The sequence below is a fragment of the Palaemon carinicauda genome, chromosome 18 (assembly GCF_036898095.1).
Source record: "Palaemon carinicauda isolate YSFRI2023 chromosome 18, ASM3689809v2, whole genome shotgun sequence".
In the NCBI taxonomy this organism is placed as follows: Eukaryota; Metazoa; Arthropoda; class Malacostraca; order Decapoda; family Palaemonidae; genus Palaemon; species Palaemon carinicauda.
This window is the reverse complement of record NC_090742.1, coordinates 17,058,378-17,085,408: the sequence shown is the minus strand read 5'-3', so window position 1 is coordinate 17,085,408 and position 27,031 is coordinate 17,058,378. Positions and strand designations below refer to the sequence as shown.

General features: G+C 41.1%; 1 protein-coding gene across 1 annotated transcript in view; it reads right to left on the bottom strand.

Moving 5' to 3' along the window:
• LOC137657632 (charged multivesicular body protein 7-like) overlaps positions 1-26,347 on the bottom strand; it is a 76,994-nt gene extending 50,647 nt beyond the window's left edge. Inside the window, exons 1-6 of the mRNA XM_068392017.1 lie at positions 26,201-26,347; positions 20,265-20,455; positions 17,296-17,369; positions 13,460-13,643; positions 3,592-3,850; positions 1,314-1,435 (exon numbers count right to left, since the gene is read on the bottom strand). Of these exons, the coding sequence (XP_068248118.1) occupies positions 1,314-1,435; positions 3,592-3,850; positions 13,460-13,643; positions 17,296-17,369; positions 20,265-20,444 (819 nt within the window). The 5' untranslated portion in view covers positions 20,445-20,455; positions 26,201-26,347. The remainder of the gene's footprint in view (positions 1-1,313; positions 1,436-3,591; positions 3,851-13,459; positions 13,644-17,295; positions 17,370-20,264; positions 20,456-26,200) is intronic.
• Positions 26,348-27,031: the final 684 nt, after the last annotated feature.

The window sequence follows — 27,031 nt, the reverse complement described above, 5'->3', positions numbered from 1 at the left end:
CTAAAGCCACTGCAATGACGGCCATAGTTTACGTTCCTGGCTGACCGATGACTCTTAATAGCTAAGGGCCCTGCAAAAATGGCACAATGAATGGGGATCCACTAAGCTACCGCTCATGAACGTTCGACACCTTCAGCCAGGACTGCATGCCCACACGTGGTTTCCCCACTATCAAAAGCAATCAGTCAAATTGAAAAAGAAAGGAAAAAGGTATTTACCAAGATTAGTCGCACCAAAAATACATCTGTGCACCTCGGTGTAGGAGGATTAGGTCAAATGTGGCTATTCGGTTAGCTGACAATGAGGCGGGGGGAGGGGCTTTCATGCGATCTGTCTATAAAAACCGACTATCTTATTATAAAATCTTGATGTCTAAGTTTCAGTTTTGCTGAGAACATACTCTTATTAAAAGGACTGAGGTTTGTATCCATGTAAGAACAAACAAACATTGTTAGACTTTATATAGCCTAATATCCGCAGAATTCCGAAACAGCAGGGGTGCTCGGAGGGTAAAGATAGACTATTAGGTTTGACTGTACTGTTTATCAAACTATGGTACCAACTATTATGTTTATTTTTGGTAACTGTCCTTTGATCATGGATCATGTCAGTAGTTTATCTTAATAAATCTCAAATCTTTAGGACCAAATTAACCCTTTCAACCACAACCTGCTTAAAATAACTTATTGCTCAAACCCCAGGACCTCTCTTGGCATGTTTTACTTACTCAGCATAAAAACATTGTTTTAAGAATTTTAAATAATTTTTATAGTATAGCTGAATAAATTTGTCATCAATTTATAATTCTAATTGGTCTTTTACAACCTTTATATGTATAAATAAAGAAAAAGAAAATTACTGCACATAAAATACACCTTATGGGGCTCAAAGAGGTGAAAATCCTTTTGATGTAAGTACATCTTATAGGATTCAAATGGTTAAAATTATGTCCTCAATAACCTAAATTTCATCTGACCTACAAAGTTTAAATACGTCCTAATAACTAATATTGTACCAAATAGTAGGACAGTTATTATTATTATTATTATTATTAGCTAAGCTATAACCCTAGTTGGAAAAGCAGGATGCTATAAGCCTAAGGGCTCCAACAGAGAAAAATAGCCCGGTGAGGAAAGGAAACAAGGAATTAAATAAATCACAAAGGAAGAAATGGATAATTTCCATAAAGTATTTAAGAACACTAACAATAAAATGGATATTTTGTATATAAACTATAAAAACTTAAAAAAAACAGTGGAAGAAAAATAAGATATAATAGTTCTAAGCAAGAACCAAAAGAATATATACAGTACCTTTGTTTTTGATTTAGCTTTAAGAGCAGTCATCACTTCCTGCTGCAGACCAGCAATTTCTTGTTCAAGCTTGGAAACATTATTTTCAACAGTTTTCTGTGCGATACATAGCTCATTTTCAGCTGAAATGTTGAAGTTCGTTTTTAAAAATCTCAACCAGTTCAATATTTCTGATGTAAAAATCTGTTATTTATATAAAAATTCAAATGGAAATTTCCCAGAAATTAGATAATTCAAGACTAACATTTCCCCTATGGGTAAGAGAAAGATAATTTTCATATAAGAATTTTCCATCTAGTAATGTCTATCCCAAAATCATTCTAAATTAAGAGATTACTTCACTTATGAGAGACCAATGCTTTCATATAAAAAAGGATTACATCTAAGTTACTCAGGCTTTACCAGTCATAAAAGTATCATTGTTTTACCAAATTGATTACATTACTCCATAGTAACTCGTACTATATAGAGTATAAGAAATTTCTTACTGACTCATCTCCATCATCAAATTAAATATACTCCACCTATTATTTCGTTCAACTTCTATGAATTTTTGCCTATGCATGGATCACACATTTGTTTTAATTTGTGTTCGGTTATGCTGATGATTTTTCAATATTTGGTGTACTATTCTCGATTATAAAAGTAACCTTGTAATATATTTTGTGCTCCATATTGCTTCAATCTATATGCTCTATCAAAGGATATCGGTCCACAAAATAAATCAAATGCAAAATTTGTTCCCATATGTATACAAACCTGAGTCCATTAAAATAGGGAATTTTGAAGTTACCCATTGGAAACCTCCCTGTCTCACAATTTGCTGCGGTGGAGTTTAAGCCCCGCTCAAGCTCCATAGTTTCTAGAGGTGTCTACAACCTCGCCGTCCTTGTGATAGCATGGAGGTTTAAAGGCAGCCTATTGTAGGTCAAGCTGGTGAGTCATCAACAGCCATTGTCATAGTCCTAGATTAATGGTCAGGGGGCCTATGTACTGATTGTAAGTATATATGGACGGTCTCTAGTACAATATCCTGTTCATTGCCTCTGATATTCATGAGCGACCTTTAAACCTTTGTCTTCAGAAGAACTGGAACAGCCGTTGAAACCCTTAATGAGGTAGTTAACAACAGGAGGTGAGTGCATGAGTAGTCCTGCCCTCTCCAATCAAAAACTCTTCACTTTTGTTTTCAGCCACAATGAGTATAGTCATGTTATTGTGTCATACGCAAGGGTGTATAATCTTTTCCTCATAACGTTTTAGCATGTAATGGCATGCATGCTAAAGGTGACACTGATGCTAGTAAGCTGCAATTCTGAGCACCATTCTTCCCCATCCTTTCATTACAAGGGGGAGGATAGTAGAATGTACAGTATAAAGTTATGGGTCACCTTGTGCATGGTATTTCATTCCCGATCGTGTTTCCCCTTCTGGGAGAAATAAATTCCATCATCCAAGTACCAAATACATAGCAAAGTACTGGCCAATCCCTATCAGCCTATTAACCCTTTTACCCCCAAAGGACATACTGGTACGTTTCACAAAACTCATCCCTTTACCCCCATGGACGTACCGGTACATCCTTGTAAAAACTGCTATTTACATTTTTTTTGCATATTTTTGATAATTTTTTGAGAAACTTCAGGGATTTTCCAAGAGAATGAGACCAACCTGACATCTCTATGATGAAAATTAAGGCTGTTAGAGCAATTAAAAAAAATATACTGCAAAATGTGCTTGAAAGAAAAAATAACCCCTGGGGGTTAAGGGTTGGAAAGTTCCAAATAGCCTGGGGGTAAAAAGGTTAATTCCTTTGATGAGCTAATAGGAAGTTGCTGAAATCACCTTCCTCACTCCCGGATGGGATCAGGAAGACTAGCTCTGGTTCTAGCAGGACTTCCTGCCCACCAATAAGCAAGCTTCCCTATTTTCAAAGGGCAAAAAGTTTGTATCAGGGTATGAACAATTAATACATTTTTAAAGATAATTTCTTGTTTTTCTAGCTATACAAACCTCATCTCAAACACCCATCTCAGTCCTGATCGAAAGGACAAAATTGAAATATTTAACAGGATAGTGGGCGAGGATACTCGCCTGTGCTCTCCACCTGTCGTTAACTACTTTGCTAACAATTTCAAGGGTCATTCCAGCTCCTTTGAATAAGATTCCCTATTCTAAAGGACACAGGTTTGCATAACTAGGAAAAATAAGAATTACTGTTTAGACCGCTTTAGCTTTTTCAACATTATTTCAAGACACGAAACTAACTCTGAATTACCTAATTCCATTTGTGTAATAACCGGCTTCTGTAAACTACCAGGCACTGCTAACTTGACATACGTCATATTTTCACGAAGAGTAGTGGCTGCCCTTCCATCATGGACAAGTCTTTCAACTACAAGATGTAAACTGTCAGCAGATCCAACACAGCCTCCAACTTTGCTGTAAAGCTCGGAAAATGATAATGGTTTACTCGCGGCAAGTTGATCATCCAATGACATATTCCAGTACGAATTAAATACAGCCTCACACATTTCCTGAAAAAGGGGGGTAAACACAGTTATTGCATTTAAATGTTTACATGCAGTATTTCTCATCTGTATGAAAACAAAATTTAAACTTTTTACCAAAATCTTAAATATTATTCCATCTCTCTTATAACTAAATCATATTTTCATTACAGTACAGTATATAGTAGTTTAACCAAACCACTAATTTCATATACTAATCTCACTTACAGCTGATCTTTTTCTTAAGGTGAATATATTCACACATTTGAAAACCACTTCAAGATTTTGGCTTAATCAAAAATTACAAAAAATTATTTTACGAATAGAACTTACCTGGCAGTTATATAACATAGCTAATAATCTCTATTTCGGCAGAATTTTTCTAAACGTGGCAACCGCCTTGTGGTGGTTGGGTGGTTACACCCGTTAAAGGGTGGTACGAGGAATCACTCCCGTTTTCTGTTCTTCAGTTCATCTCTGCCGTCCGGATCAACAACACGTTGGTCCGTCATTAAGAGTTTTTCTTTGCTTTCCCTGTATCGCTGTACCAGTCAGCTATTTGGTGAAGTACTCTGATTTGGGGATTTGGCAATCGTGTTTTTGTGATTTCTTTGCTTTTTTGCTGTTTTCATTATGAGTGAAAAAAGTCATTTCCGTGTCTGTGCGAATGGGGAATGTAAGGTGAGACTACCGAAAATGGCGGTAGACCCTCACACCGTGTGTTTGAATTGAAGGGGTTTTGAATGTGCCCTTAATAATAGGTGTGGGGAATGTAAAATTTTGGATGAAAAGGACTGGTTGATTATGAAGCGCTATGTGCGTAAGCTAGAGCTCGATATAGTTAGGAGAGCTTCTAGGTCTAAATCTAAGACTGTTAGTGGTAAGGAAGACGAACTTAGTGTAGATTTATCTTTTGAACCTATAATTGATTACTCTTTGGAAGTTGATCCTTCCCTTGAGTTAGTAACTCCTGCCCCTCCTACAGGATCCGTATCTGCGGATGACCCTCAATACGCTTGTTTGGCGGCCGAGTTGAAGGCCATTAAAGAACAACTGGAGGCCTTTAAAGGTAAGAATAGTGAAAGTGCTTGTGTTAGTGCAGTGGAGGTGGCGACTGACCGAACCTGTCATTACCCTAGGCCTAAACCTCTACCAAGCTCCCAGGACCAAGGGAGAAGGTACGTCGACAACCGAAAGGGGGTGAGAGGTACGTACCCTCGGTCAGCCGTCGCCTCAAACAGCCCCGTTGCCGATCCCCAGGCTGTTCTTGACCGTCATGGCAAAGACATGTCGGATGTGTTAATTTTTCTCCGAATTCGCCCCGACGTAAATGGAAGTTTGAAGCGTCAAGACCTACTAAGAGGAGATGGAACCGCGACGAACTGTCTCGTTCTTTCTCTCCCGGTTCTAGCAGTTATGAACCTTGTCCGTCAGAGGATGATTTCGACTCCGTGGCTGTGAAAAGGGCGAAGCCTAAGCCTGCAAGTCAGGATTTTACAGCCGAAGATTCTCCCCCTTCTACGAGTGTTATTCGTCAACCCTCCCCTTCGGGACCGCAAGACCCAGCTGATGTTGCTAAATCCTTTATGTCTGTCATGCAGGAACAACTTTTTACGTTAGTGCAAGCATTTAGCCGCCCTCACGCCCAGTCTGATAGACGTAAAGACGACTCGTTACCTATTAAGAAGTCTACTTCTAAGAGAGAACGGAGTTCTTCTCTTAAGAAAACTTCTCCCTCTCTGCGCCAGGATGAGGAATGTACGCTTTTGCAAGGCGATACTTCTTCTCGATACCAGGACGATACGGTTTCTCGTTCTCGATACCGGGACGATACTATCTCAAACGATACTGCTTCTCGTTCTCGATGCCAGGACGATACTACCTCTCGTTCTCGATGCCAGGACGATACCTCCTCCCGTTCACGATACCAGGACGATACCTCCTCCCGTTCACGATACCAGGACGATACCTCCTCTCGTTCACTTCGCCAGGACGATACCACCTCTCGTTCACTACGCCACGAAGATACCGCCTCTCGTTCACGACGCCAGGACGATACCGCCCCTCGTTCTCGACACCTGGACGATACCGCCTCTCGTTCACGACGCCATGACGATACCGCCTCTGGTTCACGACGCCAGGACGATACCGCCTCTCGTTCACGACGCCAGGACGATACCGCCTCTCGCTCACGGCACCAGAACGATACTGCCTCTCGTTCTCGGCGCCAGGACGATACCAGCCTGCCTCTTCGGGACAATACTGCCTCTCGTTCCAAGGACTCTTCTAGCGCTGGGCTCCAGGATGCAACCCATCTTTTGCAAGACGATTCCTTTGATTTGCCATTGTCGGATTCTAAGGAGCCTTCTTCTCGTTCGAAGGATGTTGCAGATGTGGATCAAGACCTCGAGGAGGTCTCTGATGACGATGATAAACCTGCCGACGCTGCTGGAGATTACAAAGTTCTCTCTCGCTCCCTTCTTGAACTTTTTGGAGAGGAATTCCAACCTGCTGCCCCTCAATCTCCTCAATCCCAATTTAACAGAAAGAAGGCCAAGAAACAGTCGGCCTTCATCAAGATGAAACTGTCGGTTTCCGCAAAGAAGGCTCTTGCGAAGATTGATGACTGGATGAAGGAGCGGAGACAAGCAGTTAAGACTTCCTTCTCGTTTCCACCAGCTCGTCTTGCTTCAAAAGCTGGTATGTGGTATGAAACTGGGGAACCTTTGGGTCTGGGAGTGCCTTCCTCCTCAAAGGGTGACTTCCCTGGCTTAGTGGACTCGGCTAAAAGGCATGCTCTCAACTCAGCCAAGGTCATGTGGTCGATGTCGGAGCTGGATCATCTCGTCAAAGGTATTTTTAGAGCCTTTGAGGTTTTTAGTTTTCTAGACTGGTCGCTAGGGACCCTGGCAAGAAGAACTGACCAGATGGAAGGAACTAGGGACCTTACCAGTACAGTGATACCTCGGTACTCGACCATAATCCGTTCGAGATCCGTGTTCGACCTCCGATTTGTTCGAGTACCGAATTTTTTTTCCCCATAAGAAATAATGGTATATATTCTATTCCGTTCCCAAGCACTCGAACAGGCCCAAAATATTAATAAAACGTGTACCTAAACAACAATAATTATCTAAATGTGTATGAAATTGGTCAGAAAATCCTATAAAACAATTTTAAACCATTTACTGTACTAAAATAAAACAATTTTAAACCATTTTCTGTACTGTAGTGAACATACCTTTGAGCAGCGGTTCGATGGCATACAGGGATGGATGTGGAGAGGATGGAAGGGGGAGGTTACTGCTTGGAAGGAGAGTCCCCTTCCATGATGTGGCGGGGTAGTTCTCCTTCAGGAGTTGTTTCTCTCTCCAATGAAAGGGTGGGCAGATCTATTTCAGGGGTTTCTTCTCTTCTTTGTCTCTTCTTTGGAGGAGAAACAGGCTTTGATGTAGCAGCTTTCTTTTCTTTTGTGAAAAACTGGTCTATTGTTAATTGTTTCTTCCTCCTCTGCAGTATTCTTCGAAAATGATACATGACACTATCATTAAACATATGCACTGCCCGGTTTGCTACTGCAATTTCTGGGTGGTATTTTTCAGCAAAAGCCTGCACATCTGCCCACTTGGAACAAATTTCATTGATGAGAGAACTTGGAACATCCTCCCTTACCTCATCCTCTTCTGAAGATTCCTGCTCCACAATCAGATCCTGCTGCTGTTGTTGTTGCAGGTGCAACAATTCCTCCACAGTCAACTCGGTAGAATGGCTTTCTACAAGCTCATCAATATCATCCTTGTCGACCTCAAGCCCCAAACTCCTGCCCATGACAACAATTTCCTCAACGACATCAGTGTCATCAGAAATTACAGGGGTAGCAGTGCTTGGACCCGCCTCTGGTTGGAAACCTTCAAACTCCCTCTCTGTGACACATGATGGCCACAGCTTACGCCAGGCAGAGTTCAATGTCCTATAGGTCACACCTCGCCAAGCTTGGTCAATCATGTTAACAGAGTTGAGGATGCTGAAGTGTTCCTTCCAGAATTCCTTTAGGGTCAACTTCGTGTCACTGGTCACTTCAAAACACTTTCTGAAAAGGGCCTTGGTATAGAGTTTTTTGAAGTTTGAAATGACCTGTTGGTCCATGGGCTGGAGTATGGGAGTAGTATTGGGGGGCAAGAATTTGATTTTGATAAAGCTGTATTCTTCTTTCAAGTCATCCTCGAGACCTGGAGGATGTGCAGGAGCATTGTCCATAACCAGAAGACATTTCATTGGCAAGCTCTTTTCAATGAGGTAAGCCTTAACCTGGGGGGCAAACACTTCGTTTATCCACTCAGTAAAGAATTGTCTTGTGACCCAAGATTTAGTGTTCGAGCGCCACATAACTGGTAGTGCACTTTTACAAATATTATTTCGTTTGAACACCCGGGGGTTGTCCGAGTGGTACACTAACAAGGGTTTGATCTTGCAATCGCCACTTGCATTTGCACACAGCAACAATGTTAGCCTATCTTTCATTGGCTTGTGACCTGGCATCTTCGTCTCGTCCTTGGTAATGTACGTATTGGCTGGCATTTTCTTCCAAAATAACCCAGTCTCATCACAATTAAAGACTTGTTGTGCGATCAAATTTTGTTCATTTATGTACCGATCGAATTCCCCCACGTATTTATCGGCTGCAATTTGATCCGAACTAGCTGCCTCCCCATGCCTAGTAACACGATGAATACCTGTTCTATTACGAAACTTTTCAAACCAACCCCTGCTCGCTTTAAATGTAAATGAATCACTTTCACTGGTACTCGGACTTTTCTTCACTAATTCTTCATAGATATGCAACGCTTTTTCACAAATGAACGCTTCACTAACACTTTCCCCGGCCAACTGTTTTTCTTTAATAAATATTAAAAGCAACTTTTCCATCTCCTCAATCACTTGTGGCCTTTGCTTAGTTACCGCCGTAACTCCCGTTGCAACATTCGCCTTCTTAATCATTTCTTTATGCTTTAAAAACGTAGAAATGGTCGACTTCGCCATTCCGTATTCTACCGCTAAATCGGACACTCGTACACCATTCTCATATTTCGCTATAATTTCCTTCTTCAACTCGATCGTTGTTCGCACTGTTTTCCTCTTCTCCTTCCCCTTAACACTCATTACTTTCTTGGGACTCATTATGAAAGCTAAAAAAGCAATTAAAAGCACTGAAAATCACTAAATCACAACGAATGCTGATCGCGCGTTGTCTGAGTGACGCTCTCGAGAGAACTGATGCTTCCCGAACAAGCGAGAGTGGCCGAGATGGCGCGATCATCACAAAGCCCATGCGGTCGTCACGTGTTCGGCTGGTCGAGTACCGAATTTTTGGTCGAGCACCGCAGCAAAAATTTCTCGAAAATTTTGGTCGAACTCCGAATTGTTCGAGTATAGAGTCGTTCGACTACCGAGGTATCACTGTATTATGTCTTGTATGGACAAGGCCCTCAGAGATGGGGCGAATGAGTTGGCTGCGCTGTTTTCAGCTGGGATCCTAAAGAAGAAGCCCTGCTTTGCTCTTTTACTTCAAGGTCTGTTACCATTGCGCAGAAGTCTGAGCTTCTTTACGCCCCCGTCTCCACATCTTTTTCCCGAGTCCCTGGTTAGAGACATTACGCTTTCGCTGGCCCAAAAAACCACTCAAGACCTATTATCTCGTTCAGCTCGTAAGCCCTTGGCAGCCACTCCTCCTTCGAAACGAGAGGAAAAGAAATTCCAGCAGCCCTTTTGGGGCAGGACTACTTCTTCAAGACCAGATTTTAGAGGAAGAAGGCAAGAGTCAGGACCAAGATCTACCAGGTTCGTTCAGACCTCGCTCCAGAAAATGAAGTTCGTCTCCTCCAGACAGTAGGCGCAAGACTGTCAGGTTTTTGGCTGTCTTGGAAGAGGAGAGGGGCGGACACCTGGTCCCTCTCAGTCATCTAGGAAGGATACAAGATCCCCTTTCTGAAGAAACCTCCTCTCGCAGATGCTACGCTGGCCTTAGTAGCCCGGTACACAGATCCGGGGAAACAGAAGGCCCTAATAGACCTAGTCGATCAAATGCTAGACAAGGGAGCGATAGAACCGGTTCGGGATCTATCCTCCCCAGGCTTTTACAATCGCCTGTTTCTAGTCCCCAAGAACTCGGGCGGATGGAGACCAGTCCTGGATGTCAGTTCTCTCGACGTCTTTGTGGAGAAGACAAAGTTCTCCATGGAGACGACTCAGTAGGTGCTGGCATCAGTACGTCCAGGGGACTGGATGGTGTCCCTCGACTTGCAGGATGCGTATTTCCATGTCCCCATCCATCCGACTTAAAGGAAGTACCTGAGATTTGTAATGCAGGGCAAGTGTTTCCAATTCAGAGCTCTTTGCTCCGGTCTCAACACGGCTCCTCAAGTCTTCACCAGGATAATGGCGAATGTGTCAGGCTGGCTGCATCAAGAGGGAATAAGGATATCCTTCTATCTGGACGAATGGCGGATTCGTTCACGATCGAGGGAGAAATGTCTGGAGGATTTACAAAACCCTTTTATGATGGCTCAAGATCTAGGCCTGGTCATCAACAGGGAGAAGTCTCAGATCAAGCCGAATCAGACTATTCTCTATTTGGGGATAGTTCTGAATTCAGTTCTTTTTCGGGCTTCTCCCTCACAGGAAAGACAGACCAAGTGTCTCGAAAAAGTCAGAACTTTCCTGGACAAGAAGAGGTGCTCAGCGAAGGAGTGGATGAGTTTGCTGGGAACTCTATCCTCCCTCGAACAGTTTGTCTCTCTGGGGAGACTCCATCTAAGGCCTCTACAGCACTTTCTTTCGAAAACGTGGAACAGAAGGACGCAGGAAGACTCCTTTTCCTTCCCCATTCCAGCATAAGTCAAGAATCTTCTGAAGTGGTGGCTGGATCCAGCCTTGTTAGGGGAAGGGATCTCCTTACACAAGAAGAACCCAGACCTAGTGTTGTTTTCAGACGCATCAGAGTCAGGTTGGGGGGCAACACTAGGAAGCAAGGAGGTCTCAGGCTATTGGGAAGGAAATCAGCTGGAATGGCACATCAACAACAAGGAGCTGATGGCCATTTTTCTGGGGCTAAAGGCCTTCAAAGACTTGGTGTCTGGGAAGATTGTGGAGGTCAACTCAGACAACACCACAGCTCTTGCTTACATCAGAAAGCAAGGGGGGACTCACTCTCTGTCTCTGTTTGAAACAGCAAGGGAGCTCCTTCTTTGGGCGAAGGAGAACAAGATAGGTCTGCTGACAAGGTTTGTTCAGGGATAGAGAAATGTGAGGGCGGACATGCTCAGCAGGAAAGGGCAGGTCCTTCCCACAGAATGGACCCTCAACCAACAGGCCTGTCAGAGTCTCTGGAGGCTGTGGGGGAGACCCCTCATCGATCTTTTCGCCTCCAACTTATCCAAGAGGATCCCCAACTATTGCTCCCTGGTTCCGGACAAGGAGGCAATAGCAGTGGACGCCTTTTTGATGGATTGGACGGGGATGGACACGTATGCCTTTCCCCCGTTCAAGATCATCAATCTGGTAGTCAGGAAATTCGCTCTCCTCGATTCGGGACGAATGATCCTGATAGCTCCTTTCTGGCCGATGAGGGAATGGTTCACGGAGGTGGTGGAGTTGTTGATGGACTTTCCAAGAAGCCTCCCTGCAAGTCCAAAGCTGCTCAGACAACCCCACTTCGAGAGGTATCATCAAAACCCCCTCGCTCTCAATCTTACTGCCTTCAGACTATCGAGAAGCTCGTCAGATCGAGAGGATTTTCAGCGCAAGCTGCGAAAGCTATCACCAGAGCGAGGAGGGTCTCTTCACAGAGGGTTTACCAGTCCAAGTGGAAGACTTTTAGGGCTTGGTGTAGGAAGCACAAGATTTCCTCATCCACTACCTCTGTGAGCCAGATTGCTGATTTCTTGTTGTACCTCAGGCAGGACGCTAAGCTGGCTGTGTCCACAATCAAGGGGTACAAAAGTATGCTCGCTTCAGTCTGTCGGCATAGAGGCTTGGACTTATCTCATGATAAGGACTTACATGACCTCTGGAAGTCTTTTGAGACAACCAAGCAGGTCCAGTTAAAGCCCCCTTCTTGGAACCTTGATGTGGTTCTTAAATCTCTGTGCACCAAGAGATTTGAGCCCATCTCACAGGCTCCCCTTAGGGAGGTTACGAAGAAAACCCTCTTCCTTTTGGCCTTAGCAACAGCTAAAAGAGTCAGTGAAGTCCATGCAATTGAAAAGCAGGTAGGCTTCAATCTGAATGGGGCAGTTTGTGCCTTAAGATTAGACTTCCTCGCAAAGAACAAGAACCCTTCAAAGCCCTGGCCAAGGACCTTTGAGGTTCCTAACTTGACTAACCTAGTGGGTCAAGAGCAAGAGAGGTTCCTCTGTCCAGTACGAGCCCTCAAGGCCTACTTGTCTCGCACAAAAAATGTGAGAGGCTCTTCTAGCTCCTTGTGGTGTTCTGTGAAAGATCCTCTGAAGCCCCTTTCCAAGAACGCTTTGTCTTTTTTCCTGAGGGAAGTTATAAGAGAAGCGCTTCTCTTGTGTGAGGAGGAACACTTCGGACTTTTAAAAGTGCAGGCTCACGAAGTGAGAGCCATTGCGACCTCGCTTGCTTACCGCAAGAACATGTCGGTCAGACAAATTATGGATGCGACATTCTGAAGGAGCAACTCTGTGTTCGCCTCTCATTACCTCAGAGAGGTGAGAGTGGATTATGAGAAATGCTATACCTTGGGCCCATACGTAGCTACGGCTTCTGTATTAGGCAAAGGAGTTACTACCTCCCCTCAACCTTAGTTTTGTATACTTGTGCGTGGGTTGGTGTTTTTAATGGTTGTCTGAGGACTTCGACTTGTGTACAGTCACCTCAGTCTAGTTAGATAATTTTTATCTACTTTGCAAAGGTTAGGTGGTTGGTTGTGGCAAGGTTGCAGTTTTTTATATTGGGCTATAGGTAGTCTTGAAGTCTAGTCAGATTGTTTGTCTTACCCCGTTGACAGACTCGACTGAGTGTTTTCAGCACTGCAGGTCACATCCTGGCTGACACTCCTAAGGGAAAGCGACTCAAGAGGCAGGAACCTTTGAAGTCAGCTACCTTAGCAGGTAAGGAATCAAGGTGTTTTTTATCCTACAACTTTTTTGGTTGTTTCCCCAACGATGTTTACTGTCTATCACCCTCCTCCAAGTGTATTAATCAGCTATGTATATATAACTGCCAGGTAAGTTCTATTCATAAAAATGGAGTTTTTATGATAAAACAAAGTTTTATGAATACTTACCTGGCAGTTATATATACATTCGAAGGCCCACCCACCTCCCCTCAGGAGACAGGTCGGGCATAGATGAACTGAAGAACAGAAAACGGGAATGATTCCTCGTACCACCCTTTAACGGGTGTAACCACCCAACCACCACAAGGCGGTTGCCGCGTTTAGAAAAATTCTGCCGAAATAGAGATTATTAGCTATGTATATATAACTGCCAGGTAAGTATTCATAAAACTTTGTTTTATCATAAAAACTCCATATTAGATGGTAAATTCAAAATTTCTATGTTGAATATCAAAAACACCAATGCATTAAATACAGTAGCACTTTGTTCTAATCACCTGTAATAATTTTGCATTAACAAAAACTTTCGACTGAATATTATTAGCTCCCAGTGCCTGTTTCACTTTGTTCCACGCAAATCTTGATGGTGTCGCTATAAATACTCTTCTTCCCCATCCAACCCAAGATTCTTCATCTGACTCGCCCAAAGGCAATTCATCAAGTGGCACAACTTCCCCTAGCCTGAAAGAGCAAATGCGTATGAATTAATGTTTAGTTTTTCATTTTACTTACAAGTATACAAGAACCATTCATATAAGCTGTCAAAGACATATAACACATTTTAAAAGTAATTCGTACTTTTCCTAGCTAAACAAATCTGAGTCCTTTAAAATAGGAAATGTCTTCAGCACAAGCTGGATCAGCTGCTGTCGAATTCATTGGAGAGGAAGTTAATGACAGGTGAGTGACCCCGCCCACCATCCTGGCAAAGACTTTTCACTTTTGATCTTCGGCTCAGGACTGAGAGGGGTAGTTGAGGTGGGTAGTTGAGGTGGGAAGTTTAACTTTAAAGGACTCGGGCTTGTGCTGTATATATAAAAAAATTAGAAATTATTTAAAATTGATGTGTTCCTACGTGTATATTGAACAAATCTTTCGTCCTATAAAAAAGGGAGACTCGCTTGTTGACTAGTAGGAAGTCCCTTAGAAATGGAGCAGTTGGTTCTTTTTCTTACTTGAAATATACCAGTCTCCCTTGTTCTGTCAGGGAGCGAGGGAGACGACTCCAGCAACACACTATCTGCCCATAATAGGGACAAGCAGGCTGATAAGGCTAATCCTGTACATGATATGTACCTGGTACGTGGATAATGAAGGAATCCTCCCTGAAGACAACAAAGTTCGGAATGAAAGACCTGGCATATGATGACCAATGGGTTTGGTATTCATTCCACATTCCCTCCTTTGTTGAGCTACTTATAGCTCTAGTTTAATAAGAATGGTGCTCAGAAGTGTAGCTTACAGTATCAAAGTCAGATCCAGCAAGTAACGGTACAATCGCTTCAACCCCAAGAGAAGAGAAGGAAACAAGATGCTTTCCGTCCCCTGTGAGTGTTGGGCTGGCTACATATCTACTTGAGCAGCCACCAAAGGACCAAGAACTAAAGTGCAAATGGACCTTTTAGCATTCTCCTGAAAGTAAAAGGCTGTGAGAGTTGTTTGGGATTTCCTATCTCTGTAAGATTCCTCTACAAGGATAAGGTGGGACCTACAGAATACACTTGAATTCGAACGCTCTAGTTCAAGTTGGTAGACCATCTCAGAAGTCTAGCCATATGCTCTATGTATCGTCTCATGAAGACTGATAAAGATTGTGCTCTTTGTAACCTCTTTCTTGGTTCTGCCACTACTGAGGAAATGATACTGCACTATGCCTGTAATGAAGACCACTTTTCAGATAGCACCATAAAGCCCTCATGAGATACAAAAGCATCTCCTCTCAATTACCACAAGACATGTCACAGAGTGAGAGATTGGAGAAGGCCTCGAACCCCAAAAGAGGGGAAGAAGAAAGGAAAAAGGCCAGTCATTCTTACCTTTTATTCTTGGACTTAGCCCCCGACTGCGATCTACTAGATGCTTCTTGTCCCGTGAGGGAGCTAGGCTCGGTATACAACTGGTTTAGCAGCTATCTAGGGACTTGTGGGTATACTCCTGTAGGTAGTGAGAGGTGAAGGTTACCTAGCGCTTCCAGACTCCTACCTTCAGCACTTGCGCTATGGACTGATTCCTCCTGATGGCTAGGATAGAGCCGATAATCCTGACCACATGGGCTAACACTGTTGATGGTTCACTTGTGGGTTCTCTGTAAGCGGTATACGTTCATCTGATCGTTTCCCGAAGCCAGAAAGATATGGTATTCTTAGAGATTGGCCTTTGAGATTGGTTTTTTCACCCTACCAGTGCTAAGGAACAACCTCTGATGCTGTGGTCTGAACTGGTGAGGAACAACCTCTGGTGCTCTGATCTGACCCGGTGGGTTCTCTCAAGGTAGCGTCGTAGCACCCTCAATGGGCAAAGAAATAGGTCATCCCGATCGCTAGTACAGTAGCGTCATGGAGGGTGACGAGGAACTTGAACCTTGGGCTGGACAATAGGGTTTTGGGACTATGCCACAAAAGGATATCAAAATCTCCTTTTTGCCCAGTCTAAAAGGAGAAGGAAGACCAGTTTGGGTGTTATATTCCTATCTGACCCTCTTTTAAGGGTTTTTACTGTGAATGCCTAAGGGAGCTGAGAACTCTGGTGATGTCCCAAACTGGGGGGGGGGGGGTGTTTGAGTTCTCTGCATGGACAAGTATGCTCAAAGCTCCTCGTAAGCATGGACAATACCCATGCAGAGGAAAGGTCTAAGAATTAAATCAGCAATCAGTTGCAGAGAGGCTCTGACCAGAGAAGTATCCAGTCTTCAACTGGATATGCCTCACTTACCCTCATAGACAGCTGCAGAGGATCTATGCAGCTATCTATAAATCTCCTGTGCACTGCCTTGTAAAAAGCCTTTTGCTTGGAGGAGATACTAGATAGTCTCCACCCATGAAGTGACAGGGAAGCTACTGAACTGTGGTACCTCTGAAGGTGGGGCTGACAAGAAATTGGCCCATTGAGGTGGTACTACCAGTACCTTGACAAGCATTAGCAGATCTGGAAACCAAATGACTTTTGGAAACTTTAGGGCCACCAAGGTTAGCCTGATGTTTGCGGGAACAGTCTGTTGATTTCAGGACACCAGGCAAAAGGGAGGAAAGCCGTATGGTCTAGGTTGTCACAAGGATGTCGGAAGGCATCAAGTCTAGAATTAAAGAGCTGAAAATTGGGAGTTTCTCGTTCTGCCGGGGGGCAAACAAGTCAATCGTTAGAGACCCCCCAACCTGCAAGTCGTCTTTCCACCAGTAGGAATGAAGGGACCACTCTGATCCTCCTACCTTCCCCTGGCAGCTGAGAGTCTGTTAGTATATTCCTCTTGCCTGGAAAGTATTTTGCTGACAGATCTACAGTGCTGTTAAATGCCCGAGTGTGTGCTTGGTTCGCCAAGTTGCAGGGTGCCCTACCAAACTCCATTGGAAAGTCTGCAGTGCCACGAGCACTGCTTACATTCCAAATAGGTTGACATGCAGGATCCTTTTGTCTTCGGACCACACTCCTGAGGCAGTCAGGATCCTCAGTGTGTACTCCACCCTCTTTGGATGCGTCTATGAACAGCAGAATCTCCAGAGGTGATGAGTTGAGCGAAACCCCCCTGGTGAGGTTCTTGTCATCCAACCACTATTGTAGATCATCTCTCACTTCTTTCCCCTTTCCCCGCTCCTTGTCATGACAGAGTTTCAGTGACTATTGTAGGGAAGTGTGGTCTCTAACTTTGAGGGTTACTGTATTAGTGACTACCCGCCACCCAGCAGCCAGCTTTGTTTACCTCATTAAAAGCTTAATGGTCATTCCAGCTTCAAAAGCCAAAGATTTGTAGTATTAAGTATACAAATAGTTTTTGGAACTATGTTGATTGTAGATATGACTTCTACCAAAATACAATAGTGTTGAAACCCCACTGAAATTAAATTACATGCACAGTACAATGTAAATCTTTATATAATTTACATATTTTCATTCATATTTCAAGGACTGGAGGCAGAAAGGAGTTTAAAATAACTACATTCGTAAACTTTTTAACCCTCTAACACTATTGCACAAATGTTCCACGAAACTTGTAAAGAGTTTATGGGGCCAATTTGTTCAATTTAGAAATATAACTGAAACCGCATGAGTAATATCACTTATAGTGACCACTAATCTAATGAATATTCTTTAAAGCAGGATAAAAAATATAATTCTTTACCTATTCATATGCAGCAATACTTCTGGTAGACACAAAGGTTGCTGAGTGCCTCGTCTAAAGGCAGAAAGACTTTCCTGAAAAATGCAACAAAAAATTAAATTTGTATAAGATTATCATTAATAATACAGTACTTACCTGAATAATTTATCCAGCTTTAAATAAACAAAAAACCTGCTTTAAATTCAACCACATTGGCAACCCTGCTACCTTCTATTCTGTCCCCAGTTGGCAACACTGCTGTCTGAACCAGCTGGTCACCCAATTTGAAAATTAGCTTTGCAACACATGTTGGGAAGGTTGGATGGGGCTGCATAAATTATCCAGGTATAAATCAATATTAATTCTATTAACAATATTGCATATTTATAATCATTACCTTAAGGTAATTTAAATCACATGATTTCCCACAATGACAGGAGGAGGGATATGGAAATATTTCCCCTTTTTGGACAGAACAGGTTGAACAAGAATAAACTTTAGACACCAAAAGAAATAAGAAATTAGACTCCTAGCAGAGTTGATTACTCTAAAATAGAATAAGTAACCCTGCTAAAGGTCTGAAAATTCCAAGAGAACCTTAATGAAAAACTGTCAGCAGCAGCATAAGACTGAATCAAAGTCAGCTGCCCACCTCCAGAACCTGCCTTACATTACCACCCGATCAAAGGGGAGGAAGCTCAAGAGGCAAAGCTGGTGATAATGCCCTTTGGATTTCAGTAGCGACATCAACCTGGTGCTTAGAAAAAAATTGAAAGAACTGTTCTATCAAACAGGGACTCATTGAAAAGTGTCGCAGCCAGCAACCGGTCTATCTGTCCCTCTGAGACTGAAGGAGGAAGAAGGCAAACATACAGTTCATGCCTCAAGGAGACGAGGAAGGACTGCACATTAGCTGTAAGGGAGTTTTGTTACAAGACAGAAGCAGAATTCTTAATGTACCTCAACAGGCCTTCTATAAGCCACTTATTGAACAACTGAATCTCCTGCAATGAATTAAGACCAGACTCCATCACCACAAAATTCTTTAGAGGAACAAAAACTGATGCCCTCATAGAAGGCAAAGGCTTACCTAAAAGCCGGACAAACTCTGGATTCAGCTTGAGAGATGTAGAGAAGAAAACTTCTTTTCTTCAATCACCTTAAAAACTTTAGCCAAGATATCAGCTCTGACCTTAGCATACTTTTGGGGCAGAGAAAACGGAAAGATTTGCACAACTGGGGAGACCCATCCCCTGATGTATCAAGGGAGGAGATGAATCTTTCTTTGGCCTCGCCTGAAGATAAAAACACAAGATCAACTCAAATAGCCTATGAAACTTGCCATCTTGTTCCTCGTTAAAAAGATCAGCATTGCCATCATCATTATCACTATCCAACCCCTTAAGTGGTCCACCCATCACACTTCTAGATAAGCCCTGATGCCTACCAGACTTTAGCCAGAGCCAAGTCCACCCCACCACCCCTCACCTCGGTACTCAACAGCACTATTGCAGGATCAAGAGGGGAATCAATGGGCAAATTATCATCAAGCACCAGCTTGGTCCAGCCATGTCCGGATTCATAAGCTGGGGGATCTGTCGTACCTTACCCTGGGTACAATCAACAGGTACCTGACGAGGAGCAGAAAGAGAAACCATGACGTTATTAGACATCTTAGTAAAAGAAAACTTAAGATTTTCTGTTAAATTGTTAAATTTATTGAAGTGTCACAGTCTGACTTCTGCTGTAAAGACTACTTTTTTACCCCAACTACCTCCAAGGGAAAGAAGCCAGGACTCAAACTCAATAGACCCTACAGGTGTAAAAACTGGTTGCAAAGAGCAGGGGCATAAAGGAAATCTGTATCGGGATTGCCAGTGCTGGATGCAGCAGAACCAGACTCCATAGTTGATATATCAAGAAATTCATCACTCGCTAAAGACTTTTTCTTCTCCTTTGAGCCCTCTTGTATAGCAAAGGCTTCTGATATTTCACATATGCAGTCTTTTTGCCATCGGACCAAGACTTAATCGCATACACTGCCTCTGCATCTAGTATAACTGTCATGTGGGTCATACTCCCTATAACTCATCCGCATACCATATGAAGGACAGTTCCTCACTGGTTACGAAGGAAGAATTGCAGAATTATCCTGAGATTATAAGATGAAAAATTCCAAAACCATTGTGCAAAAATTACCCAAAATCAATGAAGATCCACACATGATATCACTAAACTACTAAAAGGGGTAACTGGTTGTTAAGGAAGAACCAACAATCACTGAAGAATGAAAGTTCTTTCTGGGTTAAAAAACGCATTGGAAATTCAACATGCGATTGAGCTGTTTACAGCCCGAGTGCTAATGCTCATTAACAACTGATTTTCAAATAGGGTGGTTAGCCAGTTCAGCTGGCAGTGTTGCCAACTGGGGGATAGAATAGGAGTTAGCAGTGTTGCCAATGGGATTAAATTTTGAGCAGTTTTTGGAGATTTAGGGCTAGATACTTTATCTTAAGATAATGTTTATCAAAATGTTGGTTTTACTGACTATCCACAAAATAAACATACAATAATACTGAAAAATAAGGCTAACACATTATTACCTTGGTATTGTCTCCATTTTCCTTACAACCTTGTTATGAACAATGGTTCTGTCCACCTTAAAAATTAATTTGTATTTCCACAAAATTCAAACATTTGTATAATACCAAAATATTACCAGTTAAAATAAATGTCAACTTACAATACTGTACTCATCACCAGTCTCAATGAACCCATTTATCAATTTACTATTTCAACCCTTCTTTTTAACATCTTAAAACAACATGACAAGAAAAACAGCCCACCATGATCATTCCACGGAAATGAAAGAAAATTCATACAATTAATACTTTCAACAAGTGTTTGAGCTTAATTATCACCCAAAGAAAGAATTTTAATATCCTGCCAGTCATAAGCAATACATCGACTTTACAACAAAGCAAGCATACCTGAAGGGTGAAAGTTAACTTTTTTGTAACGCTGCACCAGTGATGAATAGCTGCTGTCCAAAATGTTAGACGAGCAGTTCTTGCTACCTCATCTTGAGCAACGGGCATTGGTCCCATCAATGTGCGTATTCTCTCTTCATTGCTCCATTCAGGTGGAAGGTATGGGCGATGGTCATCCATGTTGTAGTTTCCTATTTAAGAAATAACAATGAATTGATCAGATATCCTGCTTGTTATTACCTTCCTTTTACCTCAATATATTCTAGTGCATGTTGAAATTATGGACAAGACTTTATAAATAAAATTTAGCAATATATGACCTTTCTATGAGTAATATCTAGTCACATACATATGGTGTGTGTAAAGCATTTCATCAAAATCTTCTCTGGGGAAATAGAGTTTCCATATCAACTAATTTCCAACATTGGCTTTACAATAAGATATATTCTCTCAAACGCTTACTAATTAAAGCTTCCTTTCAAACTAGTTAATACATCAAACTGTATTAACATCAAAATCTCTACACTGTACTAAGCTGTACTGTATAGGTTCTCTGAAGAACACAACTAATTCGTAACGTAATCTGTATTCTTCCTAGATATACAAAGCAAATCCTTTATCAAGATTTATTTTAACAGCCCCTCATTAGACCTAATACCAACTCCTCTCTCTTGTCTTCGTCTTTCACCAATTTCTATGTGCGGTCACCATTTACCATTAACCTTTTTAAAAACACCACTTGGAAAGGGATTGCGTTTAAACTTTCACATGAAAAATGAAGGGCTGAAAACATCCCTTGAAAAGTAGTAATCTCCCACATTCCCTGCAGCAGTTAAGAGTTGGAAATATCCCTTGAAACTTTCACTGGAAATAGGTAGAAGAGAAAAGTTTCACTGAAAAGGATTGCACTGCAATCATTCCAGGACAAATATAGATTCAAAATATTCCTTGCAAAAGAGGAGGGCTTGAAATCTTCCCTGAGCGCATTAGAGTTGAAAACATCTCTTAGAAAGTCATCCCTGGAAAAAGGTCCTCTTCTTTGTGCTCAGTTGCTGCTTTCTATCAACCTTCTCCACATCCTCTCCCACATATCAGTTACTATGTTATCACTCCATCCAAATTTTGTCTTTCCTTTCCTTTCCCTTCTATCCACTTGTATATTCTTGATCCACTTACAAACACGAATAAACCACTATACAATAGTATTCTTTGCTGACCCTCCTTCGACACTTCTATTTCTTTTACTATTCCTCTAATATACAGTAGTAATTTCTGATTCTATCTCTTCTTGTGACTCTACACAACCATCTCAGCATCACAATTTTTAGCACTTCAAGTTTTTGTTCTTGGGTCTTCTTTGCTGCCCACGTCTCGGTCCCATAAACAACTGCTGATCAACAATCTTTATAGAACTTTCATTTTGCCTTCGCACTAATCCTCTTATTTCACAAAATCCCCTATAATCTTCTCCAATTAGCGCTGATACAAAAAAGAAATTCACTATAAAAAATGGATGAATGCTGGCTATCTTGCCATTTTTCTACTTTTGGGAGACTGATGGTGTGTTACTGCGCATTAGTTGTTTTCAACCTCTTTGGGCAGCTATATTTTTTTGTATGAGGATGTTGTTTTATAACACTCATCCCCCCTCTCTTCAGTTCCATCACAAAGACAGTATGTTCTGGGTATTCCTTACAGGAGTGGAAAGTACCATATCTCTTTTTAGAAAAACAACCTAGCCTACAAGTTTATTCAAGGACATGGAGTCATCCCTTCAGCTATACAGTGCCCTACCTGCTGACAGCCGTGAGACTTTAGACCTCAATTAAATCGGTGGGATTTTTAACCAATCAGTGAATTGCTATGAAGGGAATGCGTCATGAATGTGGCTTTTCCGTAACTGCATTTTAGGGCACTTTCTTTAGAAAAGGCTCTGTTCATGGGAGGTAAATACTCCTGTTTGTGAAAATTTTCCTTCAAAGATTTTTTCTGCTTGCCACTATTACCCATAACCTTAAGTGGACCTTACAAACTTTGATCAACTGAAGGTCTTATTGTCCTGAAGTAATAAAAAGTTACTATCAGAACTTACCAGCTATTGGGGAGACTGGGATTGTTCTCAAAGTGGATGAATCTAAGTTTGGGAGGGCCAAATATAACAAAGGTAGACCTTTGTCTGATGGCGAGTGTTTGATAGCACGGAGCGGGAGAGAAAAATAAGGAATGTCCTCAGTGGAACTGGAATGGCAGTTGAAATTGTTAACAAGGTAGTTAACGACAGGTAGTGAGCACGGGCAAGTAGTACCGCCCACCAGCCTATCAGACTCCTCACTTTAGGCCTTCAACTCAGGACTGAAAGAGGTGATTAAGGTGGGAACGTTAAAGGACTCAGGTTTTTATAGCTGAGAAAATACACATTCCTTTTAAATTTTGTTTCTTGTTCTACACATACTGTATAGCCTAAAAACCTTTGGTCTTTCAAAATGGGGGAGATTCACTTATAGGTGGATAAGAAGTCCAGCTAGAATCAAACTTAGGAAGCACCGAGTCCAGGAATCAACACTCTACACTGGGGTCACTGACACTGACTGCACTGGAATCACCATTGTCACCACCAGGGTACCGGAAGTCGGGTCACCAGGAAAAAGTAGCTAAAGCCTTATCTACCAGTTTCTTTGAAAAGACATCGATGGCCTATCTGTAAGGTCTACAGAATACAAAGCCTTCCTTTGGTCACTTGTCGTCGATACTCTACAAGAAAGAGCTTCCACCATACACTGGAGTGCAATGAACAATTCACTCCACAAAACCTAAAAAAAAAAAAAAAAAAAAAACTCCCTGAATCCAATTTCTCCCTGCTCCTGAAGCATATAAAGTATCCAGGACCTAAGCCTGGGGTTTAGAGTATACACAGATACTTCAGCTAACGGCAAACTCGAAGAGGAGAGCAAAGTGCTAAATAGTCTCTCCATTAATTCGTTGGATTGTCAGAATAAGGCCAAAGGAAACTTACCCTTCCACACCTCAAGGAAAACGCCCGACCAATGGGAGGTCACGATCTACACTTGGTAGAGTGCATCTATTGCTGGCTTGGCCATTAACTGATACAGGTCCAACACATACTTATTCTTGCTTCGTTCCATTATTGATATAAAGCTGCATTACCCATCATTCAAACTAAAAGCTAGGAAAGAAATTAAACAGACTTGGATAGAGAAACAACAGTATGTCCGTACTCATTGTGGCTGAATCTATAAGTGAGAGGTCTTTGACATGAGGATGGTCGGGTCTACTACCACACGCTCACCACCTGTTCTTAAATACCTCATTAACGATTTCAACGTCGCTCCAGCTCCACTGAAGACATTCCCTATTTTAAACCTCAAAAAGTTTGTATAAAAGTAAAGTGCAAACAAACATTGAGAGGCTTTGGCACAATGACAAGTTACATTCTCTGTGGTGGAATGATAAAGGAATACCTACTGTATACAGAATTAAACGTTCATCTCATTATCTGATTACTGTATGGTATACAATTATCTCATTATGTATTTATTCATCAGTTAGGAATAATCACAATAACCAAATTAATGTTAGATGATGAATTACCATATTAATATGAATTTATTCACCAGCTCAAGAGGTCAATATGTCTGCACAATTTCCTACTTGAAGCTGCCAAATTATACACCCACCCCTTAATAAGAGGTGCACTCAGTACTTCCCCTATCAACAGAGGAACCTTTACCTTCGCAATCCCCAAATTAAGGTAAGAAATAATGTAAATACTGTGTGCCTAATTATAAACTCTCATAGAGACTCAAACGGCTAGCATACACAGTACATCCATGTAATGTTTAGCATAACAGGGGAACAATGAGATAACGTTTAATTGCAAGCAAAGGGAGCCAGTGATGCGAAGACCATCTGAGGGACATGAGATGAATAACAGGTAATTATGACAAATTATTTCCATGTACTGGTGGATAATAAACTCATGAATGGGTACTTTGCCCTAATATTCATAGTTGGAAATAGATAAAACATAAAATAATTAGGAAAATTATATGGTCCATGTATTAGACTAGAAATTAAAATATTGCATATTTACCAAAAGAAAATGCCTACAGTCATTGGAAAAGTAGGATGCTATAAGCCCAGCAGCTACAACAGGGAAAATAACCCAATGAGGAAAAGAAATAAGGAAATAAACAAACTAAAAGAAAAGTAACTAACAATTAAAATAAGATATTTCAAGAACAGCAAAAACATTAAAACAAATATTTCATATAAAAACTTTAACAAAACAAGAGGAAGATAAAGAAGATAGAATACTGTGGCCGAGTGCACCCTCAAGCAAGAGAACTCTAATACAAGACAGTGGAAGACCATGGCACAGAGGTTATGACACTACCCAAGGCTAGAGAACAATGGTTTGATTTTGGAGTGTCCTTCTCCTACCCTATGATTAGGTATGGTATAATGTATTCATAGATCCAACTTTGTATGGATGACATGGACACAATCTGTTCATGCTAAGCAATTTACTTCTATGCAGCTTTGCATATGCACTTATTTACTGTATAAAAAAAAGAAAAAAAAAAAATTACATATTTGAGATACTAAAGATTTTGAAGTTAAAGGACAATGAATTATTGCCTTCTTATCACTTAGATAATTTTTCAGTATTAGTATAGGGTAAAGGTGGTCTTAGTGGTGTAGGCCATAGCAAGTCCACTGTGATCTACGTCAGGTTAGGTAGGGTATACAGCATACCTTCATTATCCTCATCGCCACCATCAGTCATTGATAATCCATTGCAAAACAAAGGCCTCAGACAAGTCCTTTCACTCCCATTTGTTCGTCTTTCCATGACAGTCTACCTCCGTAAAAAATTTTAACTCGTTGATCCACAGTCTTCTCTTCTTTCCCCTGCTTCCTTTGCATTCTCTGGCGGATCGCTATTCTTTTCGTCAATCTATTATCTGTCATTCTCATAATATATGTTGTCTTAGGATATATCCTATCACTTTAATTTCCTTACACCTTTAGCACAAATGCAAACCAAGTTGGCATAGGTACAGAGAAAGGAATTGAAACTCATTTTCCATGATAATGTCTTGATAAAATTCTCGCTCTCAATTGTTGGAGAAAATATGCTCTCACTTATAATTCATGGTAGAAATGGAATTCAAAATCATTTGAAATACAAGAAAATGTGGAGGTGTACGTATGATAGCGGCCACCTGTACGTATCATTATGTCTAACTTAGAATATGGCATTGTAAGGGGGGCCGCAGGGGGCTAGACAAGTAGGCAAGGACACGGCTTGTAGGTTAGGATAGGGGGAAAAGTTTAGGTTATTTGATGTCCAATTTTAATCAATGCGTGAGGAACTGGCCACTGATATACAAAGGCTCGGAAATGTGTCTGCATAACTACATTTCACTGAGGTTACCACGAACGGTGCATGAATACATATTTACCCTTAGTTTCCCTCATTACAGTTGTCGCTTATAACATTTGGCCAATTCACTTATGATATTACACAGTGATACATTGGCAAAGGTCTAGATTTCTTAGTAAATCTTTACCCAAACATCGTCACTAATTAATAATAATAAAAAAATACCAAAGTTTGTTCCTCATCTAAGGGGGGATTAATTCTTTCCTTATCGGGAAGGGCACCCCCTTTCTTAATCTTCCAAAACCCCCTATGTATGTCAGGCTTAGTTAACTGCTTAATTAAGATATGTTAGGCCTATAAATATGTGAATTGTGTCGATAAGAAATGGTAACAAATATACACAAACCAATAACAATCAACAAAGATTTTAAATCCCAAAGCTTAGACCGATTAGCAAGTAATATACACATTTCATTTGTAATCTAACTTAATTTTGGGCAATTGGAAACAATTTATACATTATTCATACCGTTTTTAGCCTGCAGTGAGAAACAGACTGTTATCGAGCAGCTAGTACCTCCATGACATCATATACCGTAAATAAAACTTCTGGAGTTTTGGACGACGATACTGACGATAGTAAGTTGAAGCTGTCAAGTGTCAACCAAGTTTGTCAAGTTTGTCAACAAGTTCAACAGGTTCCATTGGTTGGGTAGCGATTTGTCATTACAAAAAGTATATAGATTATTGTTTTTGAGTGACTGAAAATCAAAATCAAGATGTGTGATGTTGTAAATTGTTAAAGTAGATGGGTTTGTTTATAGAAAAATGCAATTAAATGTGTTTATACTGTAAATATTGTAATTGTAAAGAATATGTAATTTAACTTTTTAATAAAAAGATAAAAAAAAAGTTACAAGGTATATATGGGTATACGGATATATGTACAGTATTATATAGATATGTGAATAAAAGTAGTTTTGCTTCTTTTTACTGCCATTTTGTACTATTATTGTAAGTCAAATTATAATTTTGTATATGTATTCTTATACCCTGAGAGCTGGAGTTAATAAAAATCCCTAATCCTCCAAACAAAACACATATTTCATAATCTTATTTCTAACTTTTACAGCTTGTCTTGATATATTGGGTAACTTCTTTGGTTTAGTTAGCAAATAGCAGAACTTGGCTGTATTAATTCTATACTACCACTACTAAATTTCCTTAATTCTCCATATCTAAACAAAATCTCTGTTGTATCACCTGCACAACTCACAACCACAAAGCTTATAATTGTAATTTATGTTTATAATATTTCCTATCATATTCAACATTGTCTTCATTACTATGGGAGCTTCCT